Raw genomic sequence first — 13475 nt, 5'->3', positions numbered from 1 at the left:
TAAAAATATTTATAATTGTTTTCAAAAGAAAAGCGATATATGAAATGAAAGCTACTTTTAAATACATTCACGTAAAGCTCCGAATTCAAATCGTTTTCATACCATGCTTTTGGTGGGGACTCAATGAAAGCCTTTTGTGACTCATACGTATCTTTAATAACTTGTTTAATTTAAATGGAATAATAAATTAAAATAATAATTTAAAAGCCAAATTTTGTATCATATGCATTTACTAAAGCATTTAAAGAAAATTATTTTATTAATGGTAAAAATACATATTTTTAAAGAAAAATTTACAAAAAGACCAATATAGAAAAATGAGCAAAGCTTTAGCCAAATTTTAGATACCCCTTGGCATCGTTTCAGGTAAAAGATCCTTATTAAAAAATGATTTAGGGTCGGTAACATTCTCTTTAAGCCGCTAAATAAGAGTAACCAAACTAACTAACACACTTCGCAATTTTTTTTTACAATTTAAGAGGGCATATCTAAATATAATAATAATAATAATTACTAAAACAAAAATAAACTTTTTGTTTTCCCAAATTAGTTATATAATTCTTATACTAATTTGAAATGAATTGAAAAATGTATTTTATGGTTCCGTGCGACACGTTGGGTACGTTCTCTGCTTTCTTTTATATTTTCTTGTTTTATATTGTTTGGCAGTGAGATGAATGTTTAGTGTGTGACACCTTATGGGCGATTACTTCGCAAACGGTAAATAACAGAATTTTGTATTTTGTATCACATACCTAAATACCTAACGCATTTTCCAAAATAGATGTTTGTGATTATAGCTCGCCCAGTAGCAGTACAAAATAGTTGGTGGGAAAATGTTAGTCAAAGTCTTTGGATACTAAATACCGTCCAAGAAATATATAATTTTATATATTTATATAAACATAAATATTTTTATATTTCTTGAGCTATCGCTAAATGAGTTTTGGTTATTCGTAAGTAATGCTGCTAAGAACTGGGCCTAAATTTTTAAAAATTTGCCGCCTTTTGGTTGGCAGTGAGATGTAAGTTTAGTGTGTGACACCTTATGGGCGATTACTTCGCAAACGGTAAATAACAGAATTTTGTATTTTGTATCACATACCTAAATACCTAACGCATTTTCCAAAATAGATGTTTCTTATTATAGCTCGCCCAGTAGCAGTAGCAGTACAAAATAGTTGGTGGGAAAATGTTAGTCAAAGTCTTTGGATACTAAATACCGTCCAAGAAATATATAATTTTATATATTTATATAAACATAAATATTTTTATATTTCTTGAGCTATCGCTAAATGAGTTTTGGTTATTCGTAAGTAATGCTGCTAAGAACTGGGCCTAAATTTTTAAAAATTTGCCGCCTTTTGGTTTGTAAGCAAAGAAAAGCTTACGAAACGTCATAACTCGAGTTAATTGTAAAAAAACATTGTGGGCTTTTTTCAGAATCGATAGGAAGCTCGCCTGCTTCCTATGTTGTTGCAATAAAATAATTTCGTAAAGCTTTAAGCTTTTTGTAAGTCTTGAAGCTTCTATTCCGGCCACTAAAAACTAAAAAGAGTCTACAAAACCCGCGCACGCGTGATTTTAGGATGCAAATCGCATTTGATATAAGCCAACTCTCACTAAGTCACATTGCCGCGGAGTGTTGTAGACATCATAGAAAAAAGTATTTATTACAGGTGCACAGTATAATTTATTAAGCAAAGTGCGTTTGCAAGGCATTACAGTCAATTATTTAAGATTTATATTTTTTTTAATTTGTGAATATATATTCCAAAACGCTAACTATTAAATAAACTTTTTGTTAATTTATTTTATTTAAAGTAACAAATTATATAATTAATATTTATTTTTGATATTTTTTGTTTGAAATACATTTTTAAACAGTCGAGTTTCTCAAATAATAATATGTAAGTTCTTTGAAGAGCTTTAGCGCCGTAGTGAATATCTTCATGCGCATGACTTAAATTTATATATATGTATTTTTTAAAGAAAACTGTGTATATAGGTACGAAAGCATATACGATTCATTCATAAAATACTTATACAGTTTTCTACAACTTCTCAAAACACAAAAAAAAACTTTATAAACTACAAAAATTTGATATAAAGGTAAAATATATGTATAATTATTTGAATGTTGTAACAAATCGGAATCTACAATATCTTCAATAATTCGTTTTTAATCTATGAATCTTTAAACAATATTTCGAGCTTTTGGGTTGTATGCAGTTATCTATAGTTTTTAATAATACCAAAGTGTACAAAATTATTGCAAAGATTTACTCCATATACTGTTTAATAATGAATGATTAATATTTTAATATTCATAGAGGTATTTGTAAAAGGTAAAATAAATTGTGATCAGAAATCCGAGCTTTAAAGATTAATGAATTACCTGAATTTTGTATCTATCTAAGTTATTTTCGAAATACGCTATTTTTCAGCAGGATGACACTTGACTTGTGGATATTCTATAAAACATGCAGGCATCTAAAGTGCATTCGTTTTTTTTGTTCTGGGACGAAGAAATACATCTTTCTAAAAATGCATAATTGCCCAATTGGAAATGATCAAAAATGCTGGAAAAAGTAAATTAAACATTTATGCGAAAACACGAGCATTTGCACATTTTTAAAGCTAGTTGCACCATTAAATAAGTTTTTACAGAGCACCATGCACTTAAAAATGCACATAAATAACATTTGTTTCCAAAATGTTGCGTTGCTATTTTATGTAAATAAATGATTGACATAATTATTAAGTCTACCAATAAACCTATAATCTTGATTATTAGGTAGAAACCCTTTTTAAAAAATTTCAACTGTTATTAGGGATTAAATGCGTGGAAATATATAGTTCGATTGGATATTTAAGTTAGATTTAGTCAAGCGGATTACAAGTATTTCATTTATCTTCCAAAATGCACCAGACATATTAAGTGGGTATTATGTTAAAAGACTTTTAGTTTAAGACTTCAAATTGGTAGTAAATGATGGTATTGAACAGGATGTGCCATAATAGTTTTTTCAGTCTTTATTTACATTTAATTAAAAACTATAACTTTCTACGTCAATCTATAAATGTTTTTAATATAAAAGTAACAAAAAAAAAATATGCTTTATTTATTCATTCCAAATAAGATTTTATACATTTCCACCCGGTAAGAATATGTAGGTTTTTTATTTTCTTGCGGCAGTTAGTTTTTAGTTTATCAAATAGAAAAGCATACCGATTAGGGCTCAAAAACCATAGACATACATATGATTCGATAGTTACCTCTGGTAGCCAAATTATGATTTGTAAACGCGATGCAATGCCAAAAAACATATCTTTTCCTTATAATACTCCGAAATAAAAGAATAAAAGGGTATACTAGAATCGTTAAAAAGTAAATACAAAGAAGTGTTTCCGGTTACGCTGAGCAAGCTTTAGTTAGACGGCTGAATCAAATTTCTATTTATTATACCCATTACTCGTACAGTAAAAGCGTATACTAGATTCGTTGAAAAGTCAGGCAGAAAGGCCAGGCAGAAAGAAGCGTTCTGATCATAAAAAGTATATACATATATTCTTGATCAGGTTCAATAGCCGAGTCGATCTGGACATGTCCGTCTGTCCGTCCGTCCCACAAACTGCTTAATACTGCCACGTCCACACTTTTAAAAAATGTTTTGATATTTTTTCTTGTTTTATTAGTATTGCAAATTTCTATCGATTTGCTAAAAAAATTTTGCCACGCCCACTCTAATGCCCACAAGCCGGCCAAAGCTGCCACGCCCACACTTTTAAAAAATGTATAGATATTTTAAAATTTTTTTATTAGTATTGCTAATTTCTATTGATCTGCAGATCAAAATCTTCAAGATCTTCAAAGTGGCCGTGCCAACATTCGGAAACAAACATGCGCTGCGTCTATGTCTCTGGAATCTGCATACATCACAACTTTCTAGCTATTATAGGTATTGAAATCGAGGCCTTCATACAGACAGACTGTCATGGCCAGATCGACTAATGATCCTGATCGAGAGTATATATGTATACTTTATAGTGCCGGAAATTCTTCTTTCTACCTTTCATATTTTTCAACGAATTTAGTATAGCCTTTTTCCCTACGAGATAAAGGGATCTTAAAATGTATTTGTAAGTCACGTAGGTTTTGCAGATAATTAAAAAAAAGATGAAATTAATTATTTTAGTTTATTTAAGATTTTTCCTTCTGCATGACTTTCAATTAAATAAAAAATATAATAAAAAAATACATTATTTCTTTTCAAAAGTCTCTTCAAACTAGCAGAAACGATCCCACATCTTAATACATATCACTCGGATGCATTAAAATTAGACTATAATATATGGTTCCGGAATTCTAATATAGCAACACCAAAATGCATTGCGGTCGCATATTGGTACGTATAAATATATATAAGCAAATAATAAACAACATAAATACATATTTTATTTCGAATACACCAGGTTTTTCCCCTGCAGAGATTATATTGCAGGGTCAGAAACACAGTGTAGAGGACATTTGTAGCCAAATAAATATATACACAAGTATATTTAGAAAAATAATTCTTAGGATTAAAAAAAAACAGAGAGAAAGCCCCTTGCAAAATAATTACTCTTTCAACTAACTATACTTCTCTCGCTTTGCCAAAAAACTTTTTGCCACGCCCACAAACTGCCGAAATCTGACACGCTCAGACTTTGGTATTATTTTTCATTTTATTTTTTTATTTCTCAATTTCTACCGATATTCCAGAATATGTTGATATTTCTCGTTCGCACTTTTACTAGCCGAGAAACGGGTAGTCGGGGAACTCGACTATAGCAATTCTATTGTTTTTATGCCAAAGGAACAGTCGGGCTGACAGAAAGACAGACGGACATGGGCTATGGACTCGGCTTTTGAACCTGATGAAAAACATATGTATATACGTTATATGGTTACAAATGTCACTGGCTATCAAGCTTCTGACTGAAATCAATATACCCTTAGCAATGGTATAAGGAGTGAATCTTTTCATTTATCTGATAATGAAAGATTTTGTAAAAGTGAAAAGGATGAAAAGAATATAATAATTTAAAGATAAACAATATTAGTTCAGCAGTGTGGACGAAAAAAAGATTCACTCAACATTTGTTATATAATATTATATAATTGCAGATCAAATATATACAATTTGACTTATTGGTAATTTTGGCCACTATAAGGCTTGGAAACGCAAATTATCATGGATCACGCAGTCGGGAAAGAAATTTAAGTAATAGCAACGGAGTCAAAACTGAAGAATCATCACATATCGTAAATTCCGGTGGCGTGAGAACAGTTGGTGAAGTGTTTGTACCAAAAACCTTTTCACTTAATTCACAGGAACCAACATGCGAACAGCTTCGCGCCATGTGGATGTAAGTTTGTTTTTTTTATTATCTTTCCAAAAATAACCATTTTTTCATGTACATAGTTTTTCAAAAAGGCAATCCCGAGCTGCAGAAATAACTAATGAAATACCAACATATAGGGATCCCTTTACTTATAATGTTTGGGAACCTCTTTTGTTGAACTCTCGAATCCTGGGATCGTAAGTGTTTTTCTTCCTTATACATCTGTTATTTTTAAATTAAAGCAAAGCCCATATATCTGATAATTTCTTGCATAATTTATCATAATAGCTCATTTTTTAAATGGAACCAACCAGCACTAAAGCAAAACATTCCGATAGTTTGGAGTGTGGACCCTTAAAATACATTCTATTTATTATTTGAAAGTCGAGAAGTGCAATAGCATCTGACAGAATAAAATGAGATCCAATGCTCCGATCAAAACTTATTCCCAAAACAACATTTTTAACTCTTTTTCAAAATACATGGGCGATTTGTAGGCGTTAGAGTGGTAAAGGCCTTTTTCGCATACCGATAGAATCTAGTATCCTCTTTTACTCTACGACTAACGGGTATAATAACTAGACGAAATACATATGTAAAATGTTTTCTTAAGTGTATGATAGATTTTGGCAGAGTTATCTTCTATTACAGAGTGGTGGATGTCCATTACAACCGACGAGAGCCTCTCCTCTATAGTGGTATTCCTTGCTACCTTCTTGCCATCTGGCCGCTTCTATTGCCTTCGAGGCGATCTCCTTTGCCATTGCGGTTGCATCCAAGGTATATCTCGCTTTTCTAAAGCCAAACAGCATTGGCAAGAGGTCCCCCGCAGCGGAGATGCCTTCGTGCAGTCTTTGGTTGATGTAGCGCTTAAAAGTCTTGCCCATGTGATCAATCAATCATATCGGTCTGTAGGTCGATGGATGCTCGGGTGACTTGCTTGGTTTGGAAAACAATACCAGCTTCGGTATTTTTTAACGCTTTGAAAAAATACCTTTCATGACGCACTGACTAATGCTTTTTCGCCGCCATGTCCCTGGCGACCTTGCAGCAAAATTATCGGCGATGTGGCTACTGGAACCGCGTGCACCAGCTGCGTAGCTAAAGGCTCTAATGGAAAGCAATTTTCCACTTTCGCCGACATCTTGGTTATGAGACCGGCTTTCAGGGGCTTGGCTTGGTTAATTTTTTAACGACCATCTTGTAGGCTGAACCCTATTGGTCCTGCTCAGATGAATCACACACCTTAATGAGTCTTTTATTTTCCGCGTTTACACAGTTCCTGGAATCATATTGTCTTTGACACCTTAATTAGTCTTTTATTTTCCGCGTATTCTTGTCTTAAGAGCTCGTTATTGGGGAGGCCTTGCTCCCATTGCTGTCGCCGTCTTGACCGTAGGCCATTTCTGTGTAACTCCGTGTTTCCTCTGTTCACCAGTAGCCTAGCTCCCTATAGCGATGGGGACTACTCGAGTGACACTCTTCGCGCTGTCCGCTGCGTTAATGCCTCTATGCGGTAGTGAGACTGTGGTTGGTCATCTACTGATGATATCGCAGATTATCGTGATCACTAGCCGTGTACATATTGCTGCAAGACAACTGGGCTTAATGGAATACCGAGCCGCTGCAGGAGGGGAGCGACCAGCTGTACTAAAAGTAGGCTCCGATCCCGAATTTAGAAGAGCGAATTCCAGCTACGCAAAGGCTTCTTGGAGGATTCGCCCTCTTGCGTTCGTATGGACTAAACCTCATTCTTCTATACAGGCGGTAAAGTCCCTAGCTATGACTACGTTCTGGTTTCCCTTTGCGTCGTTTGCCAGTTCATCTAAGATTGCTAAAAATTCTTGGAATGAAAGGCGCGGTGGTAGGTAGCAACTGTAAAAGCACAAGTCACCAACCACCCTCCGAACGAAGAAAGAGCCGCTGTGCAGGTTTCCTGGAAGGACTAACCCATTCGACAGGATCATGGTTCTTTTTGTCTCGTCCAGAATGTATTTCATCCAGGGAAATTATTGTATGGCTCGCTTATAAGCGCCACGTCTGCTTGAGTGTCGCGCATGGTTCGACTCAGCAGGTGGTGCGCGAATTCGCAGTGATTAACACGACAGGATTTGCAAAATTTGTATTATCGGGTAGTTTTTGGAGCTTATCAGGGATTTTTGTTTCAGTACTTATGTAACAGGCAGAAGGAAGCGTTCTCCTACAGATCGATTTCTCTTGTATTATTTGTGAATGGACTGAAAATGCATGTATGTGTTTTAACGTATTTTTTTGGCTCGTTTCATTTCTTTATTTTGTCATTTCTCAACTGGTCGAGTCTGTGAGTTTTTTTTTTTAAATGTGTTAGGAGTATTGAAATAAGAAATAAGAAATAAGACCTCTACCGATGATAATTTTGTGAATTGTTGCAGCTTGATTATGCAAGGTGGTATTCTTCAGTAAGTTTGCAGAATTTTTCGCTGTTTTTTTTTATTAGTTATGAATATGGGTTTGTGTGTGGCAGGTTGTGGGGGATGAATCGCAGCCAAAGAATTTATCTTCGGCGTCCTATGTGCTGTCTAAGTGTAGTATTGGGCTGCTGAAAGTAAGTAGCGTTCGTTACCATGCCCCGTTTTTACTATTTTTTGATAACTTACAGATTTCACAAAAAAGTCCGAGCAATGATGCCCAATTATAATATTTTGAGCACGAATATTTAATTACATTAATTTTTTTATATAAAGGTTCTATTATTTTATTAAATTCGTTTTAGATTAAGGATGAGCGCAAGGGAGAGAGCCAGGTCGCCTGTTTTTGGCCGTGTTCTCAATAGAGAGCCAACTGCACCACAGCGCATTCCTTTTGAGAATCATCAAAGATTGGGTGAATTTGGATCAAGCGCTTCTGGTTTAAGTCACTCTCGTTATTATGGCGCTGAAACGCGACCACAAACAGGAACTTCTTCCTCAATTCGTAGGTCTAGCAAAAATCGGTATATGGGAATCCCAAATATTAACGGAAATAATCCAAAAGAAAGTAAAAATTCAGTTGCTATACAAGGCAGCTTTCAGAAGCTTAAAGAGCTAATTTGGACTGAAAGAGCAAAAGAATTAATAGAGCAACGTCGAGATGAGGAAATGGCAGCGCGTTCTGCTGCCCTTAAAGAAATTGCAAACGGAAAAAAGTATGTACACTAATAATAATAAATAGATATTTTGCATTAACACATTCCAAACAAACAGCTTACTTTCAGATTATCAACATCAAGCTGGTAGCTTATCTGATTCTCCATTAATGGATGAAAATCGAAGTCCTGAAGAAAATAGATACCAAGATAGTGACGTCAATCGGAAGTCAATTCTAAATGAGCAAAATTTTCAAAGTAATAAAAATAGCCATAGATCTGGATTCAGAGCAACTTCACGTCGCATTGGAAATTCCCCTTCTTACAATAATAAAGAGGTTCAAGCTAATAAGGAACTTACAAGCTTGTTTTCTGGAAGTAATAGAGCTGCCCGCCTGAAAATTCCAGCCACTCAGTTTTTATCAGATGATTCCACCGAAAGTGATCCTTCCGTTGTTGGAATCCCAAGAACATACCCAATACGAAAATCACACTTCAGAGAGAGAAATCGATCACTTCTAAAAGAGGTAAGCCGTTAGAGTTATGATTTTATGTTTAATAAAAAAGAAATCTACGAAAGCTAAATTGCTTTAGTGGAGTTTCTCGACTTCCCGTTACTTCTAAAGCAAATGGGACAAAATAATAGACAATAGAATAGATATATGTATGTCGTAGATTTATATATACTTAATATCAGGATCTCATGCCGAGTCGATTCTGCCATGACCGTTGGTAAGAGGCAAGTGGGCTGAGTATACGCCAACAAACAAAAGTAAATAAAACTAAACAAAATCCAATTCACATGTTTACGAAATCTGTAAGCACTGAGCCATCCTTATACATTTATCCCATAGACTAGCATGCCGAAATAAAATCTAATCATGTTACCTTTTTTACATTAAAGCCGCAAATAAATGGTAATTTTCATCGCTTTTTGAGAGGATTACCACCGACATGGACTTCCAACATGTCTACACCAGAAATAGAAAGCAGTAACTTTTTACCTAAAGAAAACTTGTTAGGCAACAAACTGGATATATTTGAACATCAAAATAATCCGAAAGATGATAGCTATTTGACATCTTTAAAAAACAACGATCAATTAAAACTGTTAAGTGAACAAAAACGAGCAGCTGATAGATTTGATCTTGGATTCTATGAGTACGATAATTATTAAAGAGTCTGTGGTACCTCCCTAGTCGCTAAATGTTTGTGAAATAAATCAGTCTCATTATTAAACATTAAAATTACACCTTAAAATAATGTAATCTGAATTGTAAATACAGGCAATTGTTAATGTAAATCCCTAAAAGACATTATATAAATTTTTAATATTTTTGAAAATTACTAATTTACATGGAATTTAAATACCTTCAAATTGGTTCTGACATGGTATTAAAAGTCTAGTTGAAATGAAATCAAAACAATTTCTGGAGTATTTAATAAATATAATATGCTACAAGTATACAGATATAAAAAATACTCTTCACATATCGGAAAGTATTGTCAAGTAGTTAGTTTGTGCCTCCCTAATTTGAAATAAACATTGAGCGAATTTAATTTTGGTCGACTATTTCGTGTTACATCTAAATGGGAAAACTCACCATTATTTAAAAAATCAAAATAATTTTTTTTTTTAAATAATAGGAGGTGGTTATATAAACAACTACGGCGAACATGACGATGATTCGATAAAAGGGCAACTGACGGTCAACAGTGTATAAACTGTAGTCATAAGCCATTAATATATTTTTCGAGATCAAGCATGTTGACGAATCAAGTAATGTTACGTTTGGAATTCACAAAACAAAATGCTTCCAATCAATAACAATCAAATGCAAATAGCATATTATCGGACTAGTCACTCAATATCTACTCAAAATTTTGAAAAACACATTAAACAAATGAAAAAAAAACACCTGCACGGAAGTACCTACTTTAAAATTATGTAAAACAAGAGTTTACTATTCATTAACTATAAACATATCACGATCTATAAGTAGGTTTTACTTTTCAAATACATATAGAAAAAATTAATATAGTACCGACCTGAAGCTCAATCCAGATGCCATTTGAATTCCTGTTCTCGAACTTAAAACGTATTGATAAACTAACGATCTGTATTGAAGTGCAGCATTACACTATTGTAACCAAGAAATCATTATTACGGCATTGTCCGCAAAACATAAATGTACATCCATACCTGTCGTTATATACATATATATAATTAATATAATATATAATATAATAATAATTATTATACTCAATTTTTAAGCTCGTGCCAACAATCGTTAATAATAATGTAGAAAACAGATAACTTATCTACTATGATGCTCATTGAATTATTTAATCAACAGTTTTAAAATATTGATTTTAGTTTTAGTTTAGAACTATTATACAACCTATTAATAACTAAACATGTAATTTATTGGTGAGACAGTGTTTAGATCAAAGCACGTATCAGAGCTATTTCGAAATCATCTGCTTTTCATATCCAACTTTTTCATCCAGTATCCACTCATTGTATTTGAAGGAATGCCTGCGTTCACAAGCACAACCTACATAATATTCGTTATTAAGGCTAACACATTTTGATTCATATGAATCATTTTAAAACATCATGGTTAACAGTATGGTTAATAGAATGGTAAACAGAACGGTTATTTTATTTTTAAGGTTTTTTTTTTATTCAGAAATTTGAAATTCCTTCTAGATGTTTCAAAAATTATACCAAACTAAAAAGGTTCTGATTTTCTGATACAGTTTGACCCCCTGAATTAGGAAATTACATTTAAAAAATGTACTTTTTGGTTAGTATTTTAATGTTTATATATTTTGTAAACTAAGCATCATGAATTCTGTATGCCATAAAAACTATCGTCGCTAAATATTGATTAAATGGAGCTGGTAAACGCATGCTGTATTAAACTAAACATGTACGTGCTTGTAGTGCTATTATAAAATACATAGAATATTTAATTTTAAGTTCCTTGACAATAAATTAGAATATTGAAATAAACCATATAAGGAAATCAGACAATAGGATGCTTTTTATCAGTAAAAGAAAAATTGACAAGTATAAGTCCAAAATTAAATATCATCAAAAAGTCCTAAAGTTGTCTACGCATGGTTGGGGTTTTTGATATTAAAAGCAAAATATAAAGAAATAATTAATTTAGGAAACACGTTTATTGTAAAATATGATGTACATTATAAAATGTAACAATATAATAAAAATTATACATACATTATATTGTAATTCAAGTTGTATCATGTTTTTCTGGAAACTTTTTTTTGTTATGAAAGAGTCTTTAGTACGCTTACTACGCTGCTCATCTATTTCCATGCGCGCTAGGAAAAAAATAAAATTGTTGATTGATTTAACTAATTTAGTTTGTTTACTAATTATTATATCGGTCCTTGGTCTAAGTCTGGTTGAAAGAAATAACTATCCTTTAATATAACAGAGCTATCAAATTCTTTCTGTACTAAGATACGAAGTTATTATAGGCTTTAGTGGTATACTAGGGCTCCGTATTTCCACAATTTAACAATGTTAAAACCATTATAGAGCAAAACCATTTAGCAGTTCTCCGCACAGATAGCTGATTTCGTTCACATTGTTTTATTAAGTTTCAAGAACCTAGCGGTGCCATATTGTTCGAATCCAAGTCCTTACGATTGGTTTGCCGATTTCTAACGATACGCCAAAAACATTTTGGCCTCGCGCACTTTATTTTTATCTATTTATAAAATTTTGGACACACTCTGTAACGCCCACAAACAGAAAGCCAACAATGATTAATAATGTTTTAAATTTTGTTTTAATATTTTGTATATTTTTCGACATTGTTATAGAAATTTAACAAAGAATTGCAATCACAATAAACGCAAACGTCCTCAGTTTGTGCTTGTACGTAATCCTGAAATATGTCAATGCCCCATTGGTTCCGACACTTCTGCTACCTTGCCCCGTGGGCGACCTTGGAGGAGGACTCCTTATCAGGATTAAACCCATCCTGAATTACCAGTTCAAGTATAGCTCAGAGAAACAATGTCGATTTTCCTGATGATATTTTGATTTGACAATAAGGAAACCTCTAATTTTTTTTCTTTTTGAATAAACTATTAATATTTGTTTATTTTAAAGAGCCAAAAAAAAAAACAAAAAAAGGAAAATAATTTAATATATAAGCGAGAAAATATATATATAAACATAAAATATAAACATAAATAAACAGAAAATCTAAGTTGGAGTGTAATATAATTCTATCCTTAACATCCGCACATAATTCCAATCAAACGGGAAAATGAGCCCATTTTATGTGCGACACCAACGTCCTTGGAACTGTAAAATAGTGCTTACCTTCTACTAGTTTTTCTCGATTCTAGATAAGGAAAACGTTTTTGCAAATTTCGAGAATCGGTCGATGCAGCTTTGGTACACCTTTGTTCTAGGGTGAAAATATCTATGGCAGAATTTCGCACGGGTAATCGGCAATGGTATTGGTTGGGGGTTTTTAAGTCGTTGAAAGCGCGTAAGGCTGGTTCGTCGAGTTCGGTAGGTTTTCGCTTTTGCTCTAGCGAATTACCCTTTGGTAAGATTGGTCAAGGGTTTGGCAACCTAAACCTAGTCTTGGACGAACTTTCGGTTGTATGAGGTCATACCGAAAAACATTTGAATTCTTTAATATAAGTATGGGGCTTTATTTTAATGGCCTCCACCATTTTTGGTCAACCTTCTGACGTAATAACATAGCCCAAGATTTTCACGTGAGTGGACAAGAAGTTTGATTTCTGAAGGTTCGCCTTGCCGTATTAGGTTAATTGAAGTGAAAGTCGAAGAAATGCATACTTCTCATTCAAGGTTGAGAAAGCGGTTTTGGGCGTATCGCCATCGCCATGTAAATTTGACGGAAAGTCAAGAGTGGTAAAGTATTTGTTATTGCCAGGGCTGACCAGTGTGGAGTTTATGTCTGGAATG

General features: G+C 33.3%; 1 protein-coding gene across 7 annotated transcripts; it reads left to right on the top strand.

Moving 5' to 3' along the window:
* Positions 1–1615: 1615 nt before the first annotated feature.
* LOC122622862 lies at positions 1616–11672 on the top strand. Of its 7 annotated transcripts, XM_043801472.1 has the most exons (8): positions 1616–1705; positions 2448–2591; positions 4281–4409; positions 5171–5412; positions 5481–5585; positions 8141–8551; positions 8610–9018; positions 9396–11672. In XM_043801472.1, the coding sequence occupies exons 3-8, from the start codon at positions 4389–4391 to the stop codon at positions 9666–9668; spliced, it is 1461 nt and encodes a 486-aa protein (XP_043657407.1). In that variant the 5' UTR covers positions 1616–1705; positions 2448–2591; positions 4281–4388; the 3' UTR covers positions 9669–11672. The 7 variants fall into 7 exon arrangements, with proteins under 7 accessions (XP_043657407.1, XP_043657409.1, XP_043657404.1 ...); XM_043801474.1 differs by lacking the exons at positions 8610–9018; positions 9396–11672 and having other exon boundaries at positions 5469–5585; positions 8141–8344; positions 8401–8438; XM_043801469.1 differs by lacking the exon at positions 2448–2591 and having other exon boundaries at positions 1627–1705; positions 5469–5585.
* The last annotated feature ends 1803 nt before the right edge of the window (positions 11673–13475 follow it).

The sequence above is a fragment of the Drosophila teissieri genome, chromosome 4, assembly GCF_016746235.2.
Source record: "Drosophila teissieri strain GT53w chromosome 4, Prin_Dtei_1.1, whole genome shotgun sequence".
NCBI classification, from domain to species: Eukaryota; Metazoa; Arthropoda; class Insecta; order Diptera; family Drosophilidae; genus Drosophila; species Drosophila teissieri.
This window is presented reverse-complemented; position numbering and strand designations above follow the sequence as displayed.